Source organism: Rhinichthys klamathensis, unplaced genomic scaffold (genome assembly GCF_029890125.1).
Source record: "Rhinichthys klamathensis goyatoka isolate OS25496 unplaced genomic scaffold, OSU_Roscu_1.1 h1tg000419l_1, whole genome shotgun sequence".
In the NCBI taxonomy this organism is placed as follows: Eukaryota; Metazoa; Chordata; class Actinopteri; order Cypriniformes; family Leuciscidae; genus Rhinichthys; species Rhinichthys klamathensis.
In genome coordinates this window covers 1,110,124-1,130,418 of record NW_026606917.1, presented here as the reverse complement: position 1 = coordinate 1,130,418, position 20,295 = coordinate 1,110,124, and the positions used below count along the sequence as shown (strand labels likewise).

Sequence of the window (20,295 nt, the reverse complement as noted above, 5' to 3'; positions counted from 1 at the left end):
AAAACCTTTAATTAAAATGAACACTGAGAACATGAAAGTAAAAACTAATTCAAAATAATATTGATAAGCACTAATAGTCCACCTGAGTGATAGTGAAGTAACACTGAGTTGCACGCACTAGTTCTCAGGAAAGCACATTAGCAGCTCACACTCAATTAAAGTAGGGCAAGTGTTCCAGCCTGTACATAGTGTGTGTGTGTGTGTGTGTGTGAGATGCAGCAGCTAGAGGACGTCCAGCACAAGCTGCCGTAGCCCAGTAACACTGAGCTGTTTTTGGGTACAGTCACACCGCGCACGTCCCTGAGGTCATGGAGGAAACCTGGATCTCTATACTTATACATGTGTTCCATGTCCTGTGGATGTCAGAGAGGGTAAGATGTCCACTCTTTAGGGGTTCTTGTGCTGTGTTTTAAAACCTGGAGAACTGCCTGCCTGGATAGCAGCCTTTGGGCATCATTAGGCACGTTCTAAATATTGAAATGTTTCAAACAAACGTTTGATTTAATTTGAAACACACATATTATGTTCAAAATGCTGTCTAGGTAGACGGCTGTTTTGGTTCTTTAACATAGCCTTTGGTTAGAGTTAGAGAAATTTGCAATCTAAGCTGCTAGTTAAGTGCACCCGTCTGAGCGTGTGAGCTGGAATATGGGGGTAGAGACCTGTGTGCATGTGTTTATCCTTTTTCTAATCGGGCATTGGCATTGTGAGGGCTCTTCCCCCTCTCCTTTAACATATGGGCCATCTCTCTGGCTTAAAGTCAATGTGTGTGAGAGCTGATTTTTTGCCAGAGATGGACAAAGAGCCCTCGGTTTGGCTCCGTACACACACTACAAATATGTATTAGTGTTCCAGATTTTCTGACTTTTGTGTACTCTGTTATGTGGGTGAGTAGAGCCATACTGTAATTTGTAACATGAGTAACAAAACTGTAATATATAATATAAGTTTGTTTTTCTTATTTTGTCATATTTTGGTTGGTGGTTGACTGTAATGCTATACTGTCTTTGTTGTTGTAACATTTTATATTGGATAATTGATGGCTAGCTTGTGATGTTTTGAATGCTGATCTCCACCATGCTTCTTAACTAGCGTAACCAGCAGGACTAGGTTGATTAGCTTGTGGTAAACAGCTGCCCAGTCTGATTCACTAGCTTGACCAGTATGGCACCTATTGAGCTGCCTACATAGACAGCATTTTGGGCATCATTCACTAGGGTTTGAAACACAGCTATCTTTGCATATTCCAATTAAGATTTCACAGGACCAAAAAAGTTGAATTTGCTATATATTTGCAGCATATTTGTTGTTTTGCAAACATCATTATAATAATAATAATAATCATTATTAGTAATTGCATATTATTTATGTAATTAGCAATTGGTACATTTACTTGTACATTTTTTGTGCATATTTACTGAAATCCTTGCATTCGTTCTTAAAAGGATAGCAGCCTAATAAACTGTTGCCATCCGTTTCATTAATATTAATAATAATAAAAGAAATCACTGTCTGAATCACTTTTGTGTCTTTTAATATGTATCAATTTATTTTAAGGCTCATTCATACAGTGAAGACTAGTGTTTTATTTTTACATTTAATTATTCAATTTCTGTAGTATTTCTTACTGCATGGCATGTTAAATAAACTAGGCTATACCTGAAAAACTTAAGTTTATTAAATTTGTATATTTTTCTTTCTATTTTATTTGCCCTATTGTTTGTAAATTGTGTGTAACGATTGCAGTCTGCTTAATGGAATTTGTTTTATAAAATTAGGTTGACTAAAATGGGAAGATTCACATTTAATTCAGTAGGATTGTTTTTCTTCAAGATCTATTAAACGGTTTACCGCAGTCAAATAGAAAAAGTAACACAAAACATTCAACTAGAATCAAATCTATGATATGGAATCGAAATTTGATTCAAAATTTTTAGTCGAGGCGTGAGGTACCAAAAAAATGGTGCAGTCCTGATGCCCAATTTCTCCACATGGCCGTTCAATCCCTGTGCGTTTTACGATAGTTGCGAAAGTTGTTTGGGCTTAGAATCATGGATTTTAATGAGATAATATTGCTTTTCTTTTTTTGTGGAAATAAGACAAAAACGCAAAGTGCCGCCAATAATGTGACAGTTAGTAGATTTGCATTTATTCTTGAAATGTGTGTGTAATGTATTGAGTGCTAGAGATTAGTCTCAGGATGGGGTCCTGTGACTCAACTGTCTCTTTCACTCCCTCCTTTGTTCCATCCTTCCCTCTCGCTCGTTTACTTTGTCTGTCCTTGCTGTGAGGTTTCTCTGGTAAAGAGGATTGAGGTGGGCAGCAGTAATCTGTCTCATACATTCTTGCATCATGTCCTCCTGTAGAAGGCAGAAATCCCTTCAGATTAGAGTTGAGAACAAAGGGGTGGGTTTAACCCCTCATCCCCCTTTACCAGCCTCATCCCAGCAGAGAAAGACATGCACCAGGCTAGATCTGTGCTTAAAGGAATAGTTCAGCCAACAATGAGTTTTAAAGTTTTAAATAGGAAAAATATCGAAACTCTTTTTTGAGAACTACTAATGGTCTTGTCCACTTCAATGATGTATGCTAAGCTATGCTAAAAGTGGTACCGTCAGAACTGGAGATCGGCTGAATGGATTCAAAAACGGTCAAACTTAACAGTTTAACTCTGGGGGAGTTGTAAAATGAGCCTATTTCCAAAAAAAGTGGACTATCCCTTTAACTTAAAAAAGTCTTAACTATTAAAAAATCATTTTTGACAGTTGAAATAAAGCATATTAGTGAGTGAAATTAGCTTATAAGCGTTTTCGATTTTATACCGTAACAAGCAAAGATATTGTGGTAATTAGAGGTCGACCAGTTGATCGAGTTGATTTTCTGAAACAATCTGTTATCGGCAAAAATCCATATCGATAGTTTTTGGGGTGCTTGGGTGTGCTGTCATTATACAGGACTCTAGGGATAATATCACCAAATCACCCAGCCCTACTTCAGAAAAAGTCATATGGGCCACTTTTATAGCACTTTTACTAGTTGCATCAATGGTTCTTCACAATTTTCTACTGAAATGACAACATATTTGTTTGGAATGACATGATAATGAAAAGTTTTCATGAGTAGCAAGGGGTGTGTGTCTGTTTTCACTGAATGTGTTTGAAGAACAGCATGACATCTGGTTTAATCTGTGGAGATCATCTCATGACAGACCACCTCATGTTGTTTGTGTTATTGTTTTTATTTCTATCCCTGGATCCATCATCCGGCGTGCGGATGCTTTAATTGGACGCGTCCCTTTCAGATCTCATGCATTATCTTTTCCTCTGTGGGGGCGACGTTATATCTGACATGCAGATATTTCAGTGGCACGTGGTCTTTAGAGAAAAGGATCTGGTAAATTGTGTACTTTCACATGTGCCTACACGTGCCTGAGACTTTCCATGAGTGCCGTTCGCTAAGACAGCATAACTATCACTGGTGCTCATGCTCACAGGTTGGGGTTTGAACAAATTAGGCTGTATTTGCACTGCAGGTCTTGATGCCCAATTCTAATTTGTTGACTATATCCAATTATTTTAAATCTTCTTTTAAAAGTTATCCATATCTGATATCTGCATTTACACTATACACTTTTGAGAGCCAATCAAAGGTAGATGTACTGACCCGGAAAAGCTTAGGCTGAAAAGGAAGTAAAAACGGCGCCATTTTCAATGTACGCAGACGAAATGATAATACAAGCTTTTGCTTTCCCCCACAATCTTTAAAGGTCAGCAAAACATCTGGTTGACCCTTCGTCCTCACCTTAGAAAAGAGTGGTGTGATCGCGGGTGGTGTCCACCTGAGTTGACGTCATTCGCCACCGTCGCTTTTTCAATTATGTATATAACTATCTTTGCGAGGGGAATAAAATGCACTTATCCGATTCATATCAGACTTATCTCCACATATGAATGAGGCCTAAAACCGATCTCTTTTTTTTTTCCTGCTTATACATTAGTGGGTCATATCTGATCTGTGCCACATGGGAAAAAAATCGGTATTGGGTGACTTGAACCGTGTAATGTCAATGCGGCCATAGAGACGTATAGAGACCAATTATCATTAAGAGATATTTTTCATTCGGTGACAGAAACAAGCTTCCATAGAACAGCACCATACTAGAAACAGCAGAGCGAAGTTTTGACCAATCCTAGACTGGCATTGTGCTACTTAAATACACACACACACACACACACACACGCACACAGTACTCAGAGAGGTATTCATATGCTTCCTGACCCAGAGGAGGAGACTTCCACCCCGTGAACACAGAAACGCTCTGTTCAGGTTCAAAACCAGCTTCACCAAATGCATAGCAGGCTTTTAGGTGGGTCGACTGGTAATTACAGGAATACAGGTTAAGAAATGAAGGGAGGGATGGAATAAACAACAAAGTATATCTTCTGCTTCTACTAAAATGAAGCAGGCAAGTTTAGTAACATCAAGTAGACACTAGTACTATTTACTCGTGTGTGTGTGTGTGTGTGTGTGTGTGTGTGTGTGTGTGTGTGTGTGTGTGAGATTATAGGGCTGCAAGAGATAAAGGAAGAATCAGAGACAGAGGGCAAGGGCGAGTGCTCAACTCAAGGGCCACCCAACGGGACACACACCCATGCTTTTTTCCCTTGAAAAGTCTCTTATGCTCGTCAAGGCATGCATTTATTTGAAAAAACGTAATATTGTGAAATATTATTACAATTTAAAATAACTGTAAAATCTACAATTTTCTATAATTCATCCTTGTCACTGTAAAGCTGAATTTTCGGCATCATTACTCCAGTCTTCAGTGTCACATGATCCTTCAGTGGTGTTCTGGATTTCTACTTTAAAACACAAATTATTTATTACATTTATGTTTTGCGACTCTAGAAGAGCAGCGAATTACACGCTTCACGGTATCATTGTAAATTAAGTCCCTATTCAAATATGACTAATTTCATGAGTACATACGTAGCTAGCTATGAAACTTAATGGCCTACTAAAAACAATTAAAATCACTGTGATATTCATGGAGTTTGTACATTTTATATTAGCAACCAAATGATCGATTTTGTCATAAATAGTCGTGTTTCCACATGTTTGTAGGTCTTGAGTAGCATTAGGGGTGTCATTGAGTTCATAAGCCCTCTCACTCAGGACCCACGTGTTTTAGCGGTCTGTGTTTATGCCCGTCTGAATACTTGCCATATTTTCCTCTTCAGTGGCACGTAGCCATGAGAAATACACGTCGTCTTCACTATGGTAACTCTTCCCCGAGAGACAGAAATAAAGGGAGATATTACACTACCCCATTTCATTAGTTGATCATGTGTGTGAGGTTTGGTTTTGAGTGTTATTTATTGCATGATGGGGTCGCTCCGCACATAGCTCTCACATTCACAAAGGGCTGAGCCAGACTTTGGTCACATTTACACTCTGATCTGTTTGTCCTGTCACATCACTCATGGCCTCATTCAGAAAGTAGCTCGGCTGTATCACTGTCACACAAGCACAATGACTCGCTTCCTGTCAGGAATTTGCTGATCCTAAATTTACATTGTTATTATTATTGCATGTGCAAAAAAATGCCTAGTTTACACAGACAGCAACTTTATTTCTGGAGGTCTTCATGTAGTTATACTGTTATTATTATCATTTCGATAAATCAAATAGATGCTAGCCGGGATGCTTAAACAGACAGAGCAATGTTTTGATAGTTGCAGTGACTTTTTGGAGAAATCAAGCTACTAATCAACATATGACTGGTTTACTTGTAGTTGTGTGCATGTTAAGATTGGTATATGTGAAAACATTTAACAAATAATTGAACATTTTAACAGACTATACACTTCACCTTGGAACATTTGATGAATTTGGCTCCTCCTCACTAAGTAAACATGAACACGATTGAGTTGATATATTGAGTAAACTAGCTGAATGAGTGCAGTTTAAGCGTAATTTAAGAAAATATTAGCTTTTAGCTTTGAGGTCTCCTGTATGCTAGTGTGCTCTTAAAAGTTGACAATTCACTTTTAGCAGATATGCGCTTGTAACATTACAGTCTTTCTCTTTATTGAAAATGGACCAAAACTACGATGACTCGTGTTCTGTCGGGAGTATAGAAATATATGTTGTTTACAAAAAACGAATATACCGTACTGTTATGGAAAGAATATACTTATACATGTTTTAAGCACTTTTTGACAGCCATCTTGCTCTGTCACAAACGTTTTTGTGGCAGCTCATGCTAGTTCTTAAAATCGCAGCTATTAGCGTACTGTTTTCTGTAAGCTAAGAACCAAAAGCCTTACGATAACAAGCTTGTTTTTGTTCCTCAACTATTTCATCCATCTCACGGTTCAGAGAAACTCTTCCCCTCATCTCGCCCTGTCACCGTTTCTGCCACGCTAATTAAATCGCCCTGACTGCTAACCCAATTTGACTCTCCATGACCAAATTGAGTTAGCTCACATTTCAAACGGATCGTAACTCTATTTTTCTCTTCCTGCAAATTCAGCGGCTTCAAACATATTTTTCCTCTCAGAAGTTGTTGACGCAGCGACGGAGATGACAGCGAGCTCAGTGTGTGAAACTAAACACTGCGACTGCCAAATCGATTCTCCCACAGACACGTGTTGATCCGTGAGCCGAGCGAGTGTTGTGGAGCGTGTTTGTCAAATGTAGTGAGCGGCCTGGGATGGATAAGGGTGTGTGAGTGCTGCCATATGGAATGTGGAGTATTTTGAGCTCGTATTCCCCACATCAGGTCAATAAGGTCTGCCAGGAGGTCAGAGGTCAAAAGCTTTGACCTTGTGAAGTGAGATGAAGAAAGGATAGTGATATGCCCTTCGTGTTCGGTCACACACACACACTCTATCATTCTCATGTTTATAGCAGTAATTCATTATTTTAGTTGTACGCAAAGTCTTTGCAAACGTGCACACACTTTCACAAACAAGCACATGCATAATTGTATATGCTTTATGTTCACAGCATTCCAAAACCAGTGAATGCCGAAGTCTCTTCGGATTCCATGCTTGACTTTCCCATGACAAATCCCTTTAGGACAACCCACCCCGTCTCTCTCTCTCTCTCTCTCTCTCTCTCTCTCTCTCTCTCTCTCTCTCTCTCTCTCTCTCTCTCTCTCTCTCTCTCTCTCTCTCTCTCTCTCTCTCTCTCTCTTTTTTTTTTCTTTGTGTCTGGCTCTTTCTCATTCTTCTTCCCAATGGATCTATTTTTTTCTGTGGTAAATTAAGTGTTTGTGTGCAGTTTGTTTGTTTGGGAATTGTGTGTTTCTGTGGTGCTGTGTGTGTTATGCTGTGCGCTCTGTCATGCTTACAGACGGAAATCCAGTCACACAATGACACCTACACAGATTTCACCACAACATTCTCAGCTCCACTTAATATATCTATTTATATAACCGTTAGTTCCAGTCAACATTGGGCAAGCTAGTTTGAAACTAACTTGTCAAGCAACATGCGAAACATAATTGAGTAAAACTTCAAGATACTTTTCTGAAAAAGTGGCTAGCGCTGCTACGAGCTACTTACCAACGCAACTTAAAGGGATAGTTCACCCTAAAATGTGATTTCTGTGAGGTTATTTACTCAATTTTTAATGTTTTTTTTTCACAATGAAAGTCAATGGGCTCTAATGCTGTTTGGTTCCCAATGTTCTTCAAAATATCTTATGTTCCATAGAAGAGTGAATGTTTGCACTTACATAATGGTAAGTAAATTTTGACAGAATTTTAATTTTGGGGTGAACTATCCCTTTAAATAGGCAGTATAGTTTTTAATATATAACTATCTGATGATATATTGTGTTTTCTTGCACAATGAGGGTTTTTGAAAGAGTGAACTTTAGTTAATGCAACTAAAACCTTGAAATGTGTTACAGTACATGTACTTACAGTGTACTTACCTAAGAAAGTACTGGGTAATATAAGGTAACTACATGGGTTAAGGTTAGGATTAGGGGTAGTTTTGGGGTTAGTACCTAGTTATTACCCAGTTATTGTAATTACTGTAATAAGTACAGGGAAACAGGACTGTTAAATAAAGTGCTACCTAAAAAACAAATAAAAAAATGTAAAAAGTATAATAAAAAAGGCAAAGATGCAATCTAATGTTCGACACAGGGACTTTAGATCAGTGTGTCATTTTTAATTTATCTTAATTTACATGAGCCATACGAATGATGCGATTCAGTAGAAACCGGTTCAATAGAAGTTACTAATGTCACATGTGAGAAAAAAAAACGATTTCGAAGAAATTTACTGGAATGAATTGTAATTTGCAGAACTACATTTGTACCACATGACTGGCTATTTAATCTTGTAGTATTTCAGAATTCTAATAAAAAAACACATAAATTGTGATTGCGATATTGTTTAATTATCTGTCATAACACTAACATATTTACCATCCGAATATGTAAATATTTACTAACAGTCAGCTTACATGCGGACTGGATTTAGGATGGCTTCAGTTGTTGTATGCATGAACATGAAGTATGAAAGTAAGAACTGTATACGTGGGCCGGTGGTTTTAATGCAGATGTGATCTTTTTTGGGGAGGTAGGAAGAGGAGATGTTGGAACCCTATGAAACACACTGCATGTTGTTTATCTATAAGAGCAAAAACAGGATTGTAGTGTTAGGGAGAGATGTAGTTTGAAGAACAAAGGCACATATGACTGTCTTGCCCCCTCACACCCGCCCACTGAGTATCTCTGTGTGTTTGTTCATTAGCCTCTGAGCTCCACTGAGAGGTTAAACTCACATTAATCTGACTCCATGTTGGCTGTATTCATATTCTCAGAAAAGACATTTATGTCTCATAATCATAAGCAATGCTATAAATACAAAGTTGCCATTCTCTTCACTAAAAAAAAAATAGATGGATGGATGAATGAATGGATGGATAGGTAGATAGGTAAATGGGTAGATGGATGGATGGATGGATAGGTAGATGGATGGATAGGTAGATAGGTAGATGGATGGATGGATGGATGGATGGATGGATGGATGGATGGATGGATGGATGGATGGATGGATGGATAGGTGGATGGATAGGTGGATGGATAGGTGGATGGATGGATGGGTAGGTAAGTAGATGGATGGATGGGTAGATGGATGGATAGGTAGATGGATGGATGGATGGATGGATAGGTAGATGGATGGATGGATGGATGGGTAGATAGGTAGATGGATGGATAGGTAGATAGGTAGATGGATGGATGGATGGATAGGTAGATAAGTAGATGGATGGATGGATGGATGGATAGGTTTATAGGTAAATGGATGGATATGTGGATAGGTAGATGGATGGATGGATAGGTAGATAGATAAATGGATGGATGGATAGGTAGATGGATGGATGGATAGGTAGATAGGTAGATGGATGGATGGATGGATAGGTAGATCGGTAAATGGATGGATGGATGGATGGATGGATGGATAGGTAGATGGATGGATGGATGGATAGGTAGATAGGTAGATGGATGGATGGGTAGATAAGTAGATGGATGGATGGGTAGATAAGTAGATGGATGGATGGATGGATGGATGGATAGGTTTATAGGTAAATGGATGGATAGGTGGATAGGTAGATGGATGGATGGATGGGTAGATAAGTAGATGGATGGATAGGTTTATAGGTAAATGGATGGATGGATGGATGGGTAGATAGGTGAATGGATGGATATGTGGATGGATGGATAAGTAGGTGGATGGATGGAACAAAAAGCATCCTGCTTTAACTGCCATTTAAAAGTAGCCATGTATTCTAACTAAATGCCATTTTTGCAAGCAATATTTATTTATTTATTTAGGGCTCTTAAAAGTGCGGCATAATAATTTGTTCCTATTTCCTGCATTGAGTTTTAATATAGTGATCGGTCACATGACATTTACATCTCAGATGATTGGCTGAAAAAAAAAAATCGGTTCATATAGTCCCAGGGGTCCTGCACCAGCTGAACAAGTACCATTGAGATGAATAGGAATACTAGAGATCTTCAGGTATATTAGACCTTATTGGTATTCAAGAGGGAAAGAGCAGTGTGTGCTTTGGTTTGAGTTTCCTCCATCACTATAACACAACACACACATTACTCTCTCGGTTCCGCTCAGTGTGAACGCTGCGCTGGTATTTCCTGTTTATGCTGTTGGACAAACGCCCTTTGAACTTCTCCAACATGCACTCCCTCGGGACACCCCCGTTCTGCACTCCGGCCCCCTGTCCAGCCCCTCTCAGCATCCCTTTGTGTTCACTGCAAATAACACAATCAGCATGGTCTGCACTCGCCAAGATGTCGGGAGTCTTTTGTGGTTGGGTTTGTGAATGAGTGTGTGTGTGAGAACCTCAACACCTGGCCATCACAGACGCATTCACCCGTCTGAAGATAAATGAGCTTATGCAGTAATCACACAGCTTATGTCACGACTACATGCTGAAAACTATGCCTCTCAGCTTATTTAAATGAGCAGAAACTATCAGAGAGTGCTGAGAACATATTAGATTCCCTTTTTACACCTGATAAGAGCACCTTAAAAGAGCATGGGGGCAGTGCAAGGAACTGAGTAATTCCTTGTGAAAAATTATTTGGTTTTGGTTTAATTAAAAAAGTTATCAGAATGAAATAATGGCATTGTTAAATGGTTACCAGCGTTTAAAAATAATGTTTTCACTCTAAACCAATTTTCCATTTCGTTTTTCAAAAATTTCTTATATTTTTCGATTTTTGTTTTCCTGATCACATTTGTAGTGTAACATTTAAGTATCCAGATATGTATGTCAATAAGAGATGTTTTTATTTGAAGGAAATTAACACTTTTAATTGATCAAAAGTTACGGTAAAGTAATGTTGATGCAAAAGATTTCTACTTTCTATTCATCAAAGAATGAAATATCTTCGAATCTTGTCAAATAAATGTATCACGGTTTCCACAAAAATATGAAGCAACACAACTGTTTTCAACATTGATAATAATAAGAAATGTTTAATCAAATCAGCATATTCATGTGACACTGAAGACTGGAGTAATGGTGACAATAATCATAATAAATAGCATATCAAATATATTCAAATAGAAAACATCAATTTTAAATTCTAATAACATTGTACAATATATTACTGTTAAAAAAATTGTCAGGGCATGCAATCCCACTGTAACATAACTTTATCCTAATATTTATACCAAGAAATGAACTGAGACTGAATAGAATGATGTGTTTTGTTCTTTGTGTTGAGATTATTTACAAGCCTGCGACATTGTATTTACTCGACACCGTGAATAGATTGTTGACATTTGGCCATGAGACAGTAGAAACAATGAGTGGGAAAGACCACAGCGGACAGAGAAACAGAGAGAAGTTTGGGCTGTGAGCAGCGTAGAAAGATTCTGATCAAGAGGTAGACAGCCACTTGAAGAAAACAAAGAGTGTGTTTTTATAAATGAGCTCCGAGTAGACAAGAACTTGAGGAATGGAGTGTATTGAAGTGTTTCTTTAGTTAATACAGGCCTCTCGGGGAGCTGAAGATGTATTGTTACACACACCGGGAGTCTGATCTGATCGAGTCAGGCGGATTGAGAATGGTCCAGGGGAGTGGCGATCCAAGTTTATGTGTGTAAGTGTGTGTGTTACGATGGCAAGACTCGCATTCCTGCTACTGTAACCCAGAGGAGGGCCGCCTTCCTCCTCCCTCCCTCCGTCCCTCTCTCTCTCCTTGTCCTTCTCACCCTCCCTTCCTCCTTTCCTCCCTCGCTCTCTCTTGCTGTCCCTCTCCGCACCACTCCATAATTAAACGATCACAGGATGATGGTAAGAATTTGAGCTGAAGTTGATAACCTGCAGGATTGAGTAAAGAGCTTGATTAGCTAAGAATAGACGTTTAGAGCAGCGGGCACTTGCTGCTTCTCCTCGATTTGGCTGTTTTTCCCCCTGTGTTTCCAGCTGAGGGAGGTGTCCTCTACAATTCTCTGTCACCCCAAGCACCCTTACAGATTGCCGTGCCACCTTTGGGTATGCCAGGGGTAAGTTTGTTTGCTGACTGCATGCTCAGACATACGCTATGCATCTCTGTCTCCGGTGAGTTTAGATAGTCGTGCAACAGGTGTACCTTGAATGATGCAGTCAATTGTATTGTGAATTTATTTTTGCTCATATTTGGATATAAATGGCTGATTTGTTTCTTGTAATGTTGTAATGCAAAAAGTTGCCGCCTTAGTGTGAACAAGGTACACGAGGCTGTGTGTTACTGCACATGTTGTGTAGTTTGATTTGCGGCGCTTATATAAAGTGGTTAGAAGTTCTTAAACTGATCCGATTGAGTTGTTTATTGTTTCAGTTGTGGTGTGTGTGATTGGTCACCGAGGTCTGAGTGAAATGTACTTGTATGTAGATGCCGTTATGTTTTAATGGACTTGTGGTGGGAAGGAAACTGCAAGGCTGGCAGAGTTCAGATTAGCATGTACACACACAGAGTAACACTATAATCTGGATTAGTGGTCTGGAGGTGGTTTACACCATTAATCAGTGCAGACAAAGATCAGCTAATGTTGATTTTTACATTCTTTTGTGTTTGCGTGCAGTATGTTAATGGATGCGTATTGTGGTGTGTGTGTGTGTGTGTGCGCGCATGGTTGCAGGAGTTCACAGTGCCGTTCTACAGGCTGCTTTGGAATTCCAAGTGTTTGTCTGCATTTGCAGGAACATGTGCGTTTGACATCCGTTTATGCTTGTGCAAAGGAACATACACAAACTGTACACGTACAACTAATTTGCGTACACGTGTACTTTTATGCAAGTATAGATCAAATGTAAACTTCAAAGTGTGTGTTTGTGTTTGTGTGTGTATGTGTCTTGCATGCAGAAATTGTGTTGCAGTTGTGTATAGGTAAGAGATAAGTGAATGTAATTGTGTTACATGATTAGGTTACAACGCTCTGGTAATGTTGTTGTAACATTTTGATAGCGTCACTATATCAGTCCATAGTGGATTCCTGTTTTTCAACTCTGCTGGAACACACTGTCTGTTCAACCTTTCCTGTTGTGTTTCTCCTACACACTCCACTGCAGTGGCCTAGATAGTGTGTGTGTGTGTCTGCCTGCACATTGTTTGTGCTTTGATTGAAATCGTTATAAGCAGCTCTCTGATACTGAAGCAAAATCCTCAGACTAATAAATATTAATATTTGTATTGCTTAACATTTCTTTACTGAAGGCTAAACACATTGCTTAATTGGCTTTGTTTTGTGTTTGCATGTATGAGATATTCTTTAAAAGAAAATGAGGAAAAAGTACTATGCCAGCCTTGGCATCGCAACCACATATTCTTCTCTATTAGATATGGATAGATTTACAGAGAGTTTCATGTTTAGCTCTCAAATACCCACAGGATATTGCCAGATATTATGCTCCATTGCGAGAATACTAGTAACATGATAAATGTTTATACCTTCAACATATTACAAATGAATTGAATTGTAAAATTGGATTTATTTGGTTTATTCACATTCAAATGTTTTGATAAGTATGTTTCAATTGTATTTATACAACTTTTCCAAATATCTGTTTGTGCCGTTGTTAGCAGCATCTTAATGTCAAACTCTATCGGAATCAATTGCAAGTTGAGTCTCCCTTGTATTTCATGTGAAGAGAACTATTTTTGTAGCATCTACATAGGTGTGTATAGCATAGAGTTGCTACCTATGTAGAGCAGTTTTGTAATTGAGAACTTGGCCCGAGATCAAGGCCATATTTTCATGTTCTTATCATGGACTCGAGAGCATGTGGTCCCGGTTTTGACTCAAACTCGACCCTCTTCTGGTCTTGGTCTTGACTCGAGACTCGAATGAGCTGGTCTTGACTACAACACTGATGTAGACTATTGCAAATCAGTCACTAACAAGGTTCCATTTCAGTTAGAATGCTGTATTTAAAGGCAGCTCTAGGAAGTAGAGAACAACACAGTATGTGTTGACCGTAACCTCTTTTTATGTGTTTCAGGGACTTCGCTCAAAGATGGCAGCCTGCTCCTGGATCCAAGGCTGCCATGTTGGTGAAAGTTAACAGCATTGGAAGAAACCAGTCTCTGGGACCAGCTACTGGACACCACCTTCTCCATCACAACCCCACCAACACTAGCACTTCACCCAGACCAGGTTACACAGCGCAACTTGACTTAACTGGTTTGTTCAACAAAATGGCTGTGCCTGGAGACTCCAAGCAGGGTTACCACCTCAAAAAGGGGGATGCCAACTTCTGTCTGGTTTTGCCCTCTTCTAGCTCTTCCTCGGCGCACCAGCGCTCTGGTGCAGGTACACCCCGCCCCTCTTCCCCTCAATATGGAGCTTTACCCTCAGCACCCATCTATGATGAACCTCCACCCATGGATCCCCCCATTTACGATGAACCCCCAGTGGAAATGGAAGTAGAAGGTGCGCACCACTTGCGCAGAGGTCCCTACTCCACCAGTCACAGCCTGTCGAGGGGAACCCAGCCTCCTAAACTCCTCCAGTTCCCCCATTCCAAACAAGTCTGCAGCTCCTCAGCTAGCGAGTACAGTCCGGCCGGCCGGGAGTGCATCAAACACATGGTAAATGTGGATTCAGCTGTATCCAAGCACCAGCCCCAGATGTCTAATCCTATCGAGGGTCCTTCAAATCCAACCAGCCCTCAAATCCAGCCCCAGTCTCCAGTCTCTGCCCAGATTAAGAAAGAAATCTCTCTAGAGAAGAAGCAATCATGGAGGCTGTTGGAGCCTCGCCATAGTCGTCAAAGCAGCCTGGCCTCTCAGGAGTACCCAGGCCCTGTTGCTGTCACATACCAGGATTCTGGCTACTCCACTGGACCATCCCCAAGTCTGCGAAGGAAAAACCGTCGGCGTCCAGCTCTGGGTGCTGGGTCTGGTCGGCCCGGGTCGGTGGGCAGCAGTAGTGAGTTAAACGCATTGAATGAAAAGCTAATGGCAGAAATGAGGGCGGTGGTGAACCGTTCTAACGCACTTCATGGCAGCAAGGCCAGTCTGGACACTGAGATTGGATCGGAGGCTTCTGGGAGTACCGCCCGCTCACCAGTCAGTTCATTGAAGATGGGTGCTAGAGGGTGTGGATCAAGGGAGGATGTGACATCAAGTAACCGATCACTGTATAAGGGTGGGGGCAACAACCATGGTGACGTGCTGCTGTCGCCACTGGTGACAGATGGGCTCGGAAGCCGGCAAAAGAGGACGTATGAGAAAGTGGATTCGCTGGAGATGAGCGTAACATCACAGACCAGCTTGTCCTCTCCAGAACCGCCAAGGTCTCCCTCACAGGTATAAACACTTTTTGCAGCTATCCACTTGCTTGAGTGTCCTAATTCCGGAAATGCTGTTATGGTTGGTCCAGTGAGGTAATCTGGCTGATTCTCTTTTCCTGTATTTCTTTTTCTTTTAATTACCCTTCTCTCTTTCATTACTCCTCACATTTGAGAGTCTGACTGTGTCTTATGGAGTGGAAAAGCAAAAAAACGCTTCTCATCCGGTTGTTGTAGATACTATGCAGGAGATGGCGAGGCTTGGGGTTTCCTGAGCTGAAGAGGGTGTGAATGTTACATTCTAAGGAGATTTACTTTGTGTGTGTGTGTGTGTGTGTGTTGTGCTTAGATTAAGAGGACTGTACAAAGGTCAGTGGTTGTTTTTCTCAAGAAACAGATTAAGGGGAAAATGCGAGGTTATGAGACAGGTGAGTGTAGCATGCAAAGAATTGTTGACGGAGAGATGTAAAATTGGCAAAAGTAAAAGAATAATTTAAGTGTGTGTGTTTTTTGTTTTTTTGGGGGATGTACATATGGGAATCGGGTAGCAAGTAGGTCAGTGCAGAGCTTGAGAACCAAATTACTTTTTCAGGCCGTGTTCATGGATGACTGTATGAAGAGTGTGTTTTTTGTGGATAGCGGATATTGGTCATAATAAAGGCAGATAACCTACTTTAGCAGAGTAAATACACAGTGAAACAATACTGCAACTACTGACACTGCAGACAGTGGAACTCATGTAATCTGTTTCATGAATCATACAGTTGAAGTCAAGCAAAAACTCTTATTAGCAAGCAACAGTCCAGGGACTTGAGCAATTTTAGTTGCAATAGTCTTTTCTTACCTGTTGTGACGTATATCTGAGTGAAACGGCTTTTCGAAGAGAAAATTTTTTGGGCTGGACCTAATTTCGTCCATGGGGAACTAATTGGATCGTTGTTTGCTATTGCTGTAAACTAATGTGATTGACAGGTTGTCCCACCCTCACGTCAGTAAACACGTCATCAAAGAAGAGAAGAAATGTCATTGCAAGAGGGAGGGGAAGTTATTTTGATTTAAGCTTAGGAGGGTATTTATTTATTTTTAAATGTGCATTTTGCTAAATAATTTATGATGCAATACTCCATAAGAATATGAATTGTCCATTTTGATTTCATGGTGACTTTAAGAAGGCAGCTGTCTATGTATGGATTGGACTCCAGTGCATCTCAGCAGGGTTTGAAATAAAGCTTAAGTGTTTTGGATCCAGGCTCTGGATTCGGTAGCATTAGCGTGTGTGTTAATGCTGCCTGTTCATGAAGTCATTCCCACACAAGTGCTGGAAAAACTGCAACATAAATTACCCTTTCGTCCGTGCTCCACCAGAAACAACCTGTCTGTTTTAAAACATAACAGAAATTTAAGCGCTGGTGCTATTTGCAGAATAATTGAGAAAGGAAAACAGAGACCAGGCTAGTCCCCTCATTCAATAAGCCAGGTGTTGTGGTCGTACAAGACAGTCGGCTCTTACAACTCATTGTGATTTGGCACATTTAGGTAATGTGTTTCGATGTGTGTGCTGACAGTTCCATTTGTCATTAGTGTAGTGCTCCACATGTGGTTTGGCTTCTCCTGGGGAGCATGAGTTGGTGGAGTTAATATTATGGATCTTAATAAGAGAGGTTTGTCATCAATCAAAATGATCATAAACGATTAAAATAATCACACCAGTGCAACTTAAATCAAAATTACCTTTTTCTTAAACATTATGCAGGAATGCCTATGTTAGTCTTTGTGAATGGATAATGATAATTTCATCCCTACAGTATTCAGCCTCCTCTATATGTCTGCTGGCACTTCAGCTATTTTCTAGCCTTCAACGTGCCTCATTAACTTCATCAATCTCTTTGTCTCTCTCTCATACTCATACAAAAATAAATGTAAAGGCATAGTTGTGAGGTTGGAAACATTGACTCAGTGATTTGGTTCAAAGCAAGCTTATTACATCTTAATGGAGGTAGAACCGCACTAATGTCTAGATGCATGGAGAAACACTTCATTCTTACAATTTAATATGACCACATTGTTAAATCTGTATCACTTAGGGCACAGTGGCACATTGACGTAATGCCAGGGGGCGCCAAGGCAGGAAAGGAAAGCCTTATGTTACGGGAGTATATCGCAAATGTAACGTGCTGGATATGCATGCCACTGCATACAGATGACATCATGCTCATAACCTGTCATCTCTCATTGACTCTTTTTGTAACCATAATAATGTCAGCATGATTGTGTCCAGTTGTATCGCATGTACTAAAGAAACAAATATCTCAAATAAAATGTTGATGTTTTTATAGATTTTTTACTGCCGGTGGCAGTCATCCTGGACTTATACCGTGTCCTAACCAGTCACAACAGAACAAGTGCCCCGTGAAAAACAATTTGTATGTCCAAAGTGACCGTAAAACTGCAGCGCAATGTGATACGATCACATTCACAATCTTTCGCAGTCAGCCATGATCAATTTATTTAGTATCCCATTATCGGTCGGATATCAGTTATCACGATTTATTGAGTAGTATTTGGCCCTGTCCCAAATGGCACCCTAAACACTCGCGGTCTTCCTACGAGTTCACACTTTTTTTTCCCCTTTTCCAAAATCCTTTACACTTGGATGTACTTAATATGGAAGAAAAGATCTGTCGCTGCTTCCGTTTCATCATGACTTTAAAGATATTTTGAAATGAGAGAAAATTACTTAGTCGTTAAAATCATTTTCTTCAGTGTAGGAGTTGGACAGGGTTTTTTGGAGCATTAATGAGTTAGGAGAGAGGGAGAGAAGAGGGGAGGCAGTAATTTTTGATGTTGGGATGTGATTTCCATATTGGGTCACCTATTTAGGGAGCGAGCGTAATCCATGACAAAAAGCGTTTCCAGGTTTCTGCAGGGAGAGTGAGTAAGCCAATCGGCTGCTGCCTACGCAACACATGCACTCAGATTCAAGTTCCTGCGGCAGTCGTGATGATGCAAATAAGTGCCAGAACAGCTGCATCCGTGCTGATATCTTCTTGTTTCTCAATCTCTTATTTTTGTCTCCAGACAGGAACACTGGAATCCAAAACTCAGCAGGACGTCTCGCCCCAGGATGACCATGACAGAGAGGGTCGTGGAACTGCCCACCTCACCTATAAAAACAACAACAACAATCCCCCTCCTCCTCATGCCAGCACGGGTTCGGGTTACCAGTACCCGTACACTACCCTCTGCAAACCTACACCCGACGCCAACATGGAGGACTGGGCCAGCAAGAACCTTAACCAACACACGCAAGGCCTGTTTCGCCGGCGCGTCTCCATCGCTAATATGCTGTCGTGGAACCGAGGCTCCATTAAGAAACCCATGCTGATCACCAGCGACCGCACTGTCAAGAAGGAAGCCTGCGAGATGTTCAAGCTGGTCCAGGCCTACATGGGCGACAGGCCGGCCAGATTGGACAAACGCCACGTGGCCCTTCAGGTGGTCACGAAGTGCTGGGGGATGCAAGGGCTGAGGGACGAGCTGTACGTGCAGCTGGTGCGACAGACCACCGATAACTTGAGTTTGAGGAGCTTGGAGGCAGGCTGGGAGTTGATGGCCATCAGCTTAGCGTTCTTCTCGCCTTCACCCAAATTTAGACGCTATTTGGAAGGGTACATCCAACGACACCTTGAACCTAGTAACGATAAGAAAAGTAAGTTTCAAATATTTAGTTTTTAGATAAATCCCACTTTTGATATTTTGTATCTAATGTAATGAAATTCTCACATTTTGTAAGTGTGGCTTAAGTGTCCAAATACTTATTTGGACATACTTTTTGAGGCCAGTGTATGTCTTGGATAGTCCAGTGTTTTTGTTTGTAGGACATGGAAAGGACACACACAGGGGAGTGTTTATGTTTTAGGACGTCCCATATGGATTCAGACCTGAAACAGTCATATACATACAAACAGAGCGGGCCAATATTGGTTACACTGCTAAAATTATTATGGCATTGTGCCTACCCAAACAGGATATAACACTGTGGAGGAGGGAAAAATAAAACGCAGGGGTTAGAGCAGGTTAAACATCACACAGGTCATGGAACAATAAAGTCGAGTATTGTTCAGACGGACTGTTGGAGCGTATGAGTGTTCAAAATTAACAGTTTGTTGTATCTGACAGTACTTCAGCACATCATGGATCAGCAGGACATAAAAAACAAGAAGATTTCCAAGTCCAGAAAAAAGAGGAGACAGAACAATGAGGAAGAAGAGGATGAAGGTGAGTTTATGGTGAAATTTGTAATTTTGCAAACACACACTCAGGGAAACATGCATACACACATGAAATTATATTTTGGACGGATTGCACAACATTTTTAAATTTAGAACCTTTTTCATAATTTGGATTTTTGATTTAAGTTGAATGGACAATACCAAACAGGAACTTGACCATCCATCCATCCATCCATCGTTCTATCAATATCTATTTCCAGGGTTTTAAATAAGCTCCTGCCAACCCGGCAAATGCTGGTGAAAATCCACTGTGGCGGGTAACGCATATCAACACACTTGCCAATTTGCCGGGTTATAATTAATAAATTATGTTCTATCACTTTGCATGGCATCGTTATCAGAGTTCTTCCTCTAAAAGGAGCCTCAAACATAAGCAAAACAACATGTTAAGAGGGTCACACACAGTCTAAGAGAAATGCCACATCTTTGAAATTCGAACACATTGTTTTCTATGACTCAGGCTGTTCAAAATCATGCCGCTCCACACTCACATAGTTTTACATCAAAATACAAAGCTAGTAGAAGTTCTGAATGGCTGGTAACTTAAAAATTTAGTAGCCAAATTGCCTGGTGAGTAAAAAGTTGATTACAAACCCTGTCTATATCAGATCCATATACCTTTAAACATGACTATATATTTACAACAAAGCATAGCCACATATATCTACTGTAGCTGC

At 40.3% G+C, this 20,295-nt stretch overlaps 1 protein-coding gene across 3 annotated transcripts in view; it reads left to right on the top strand.

Annotated features, from left to right (window-relative positions):
* arhgap46b (Rho GTPase activating protein 46b) overlaps positions 1-20,295 on the top strand; it is a 70,725-nt gene that overhangs the window by 37,816 nt on the left and 12,614 nt on the right. For all 3 annotated transcript variants that reach the window (XM_056235303.1, XM_056235305.1, XM_056235304.1), the window contains 3 exons: positions 14,037-15,345; positions 18,405-19,035; positions 19,506-19,604. In XM_056235303.1, the coding sequence (XP_056091278.1) occupies positions 14,037-15,345; positions 18,405-19,035; positions 19,506-19,604 (2,039 nt within the window). The remainder of the gene's footprint in view (positions 1-14,036; positions 15,346-18,404; positions 19,036-19,505; positions 19,605-20,295) is intronic.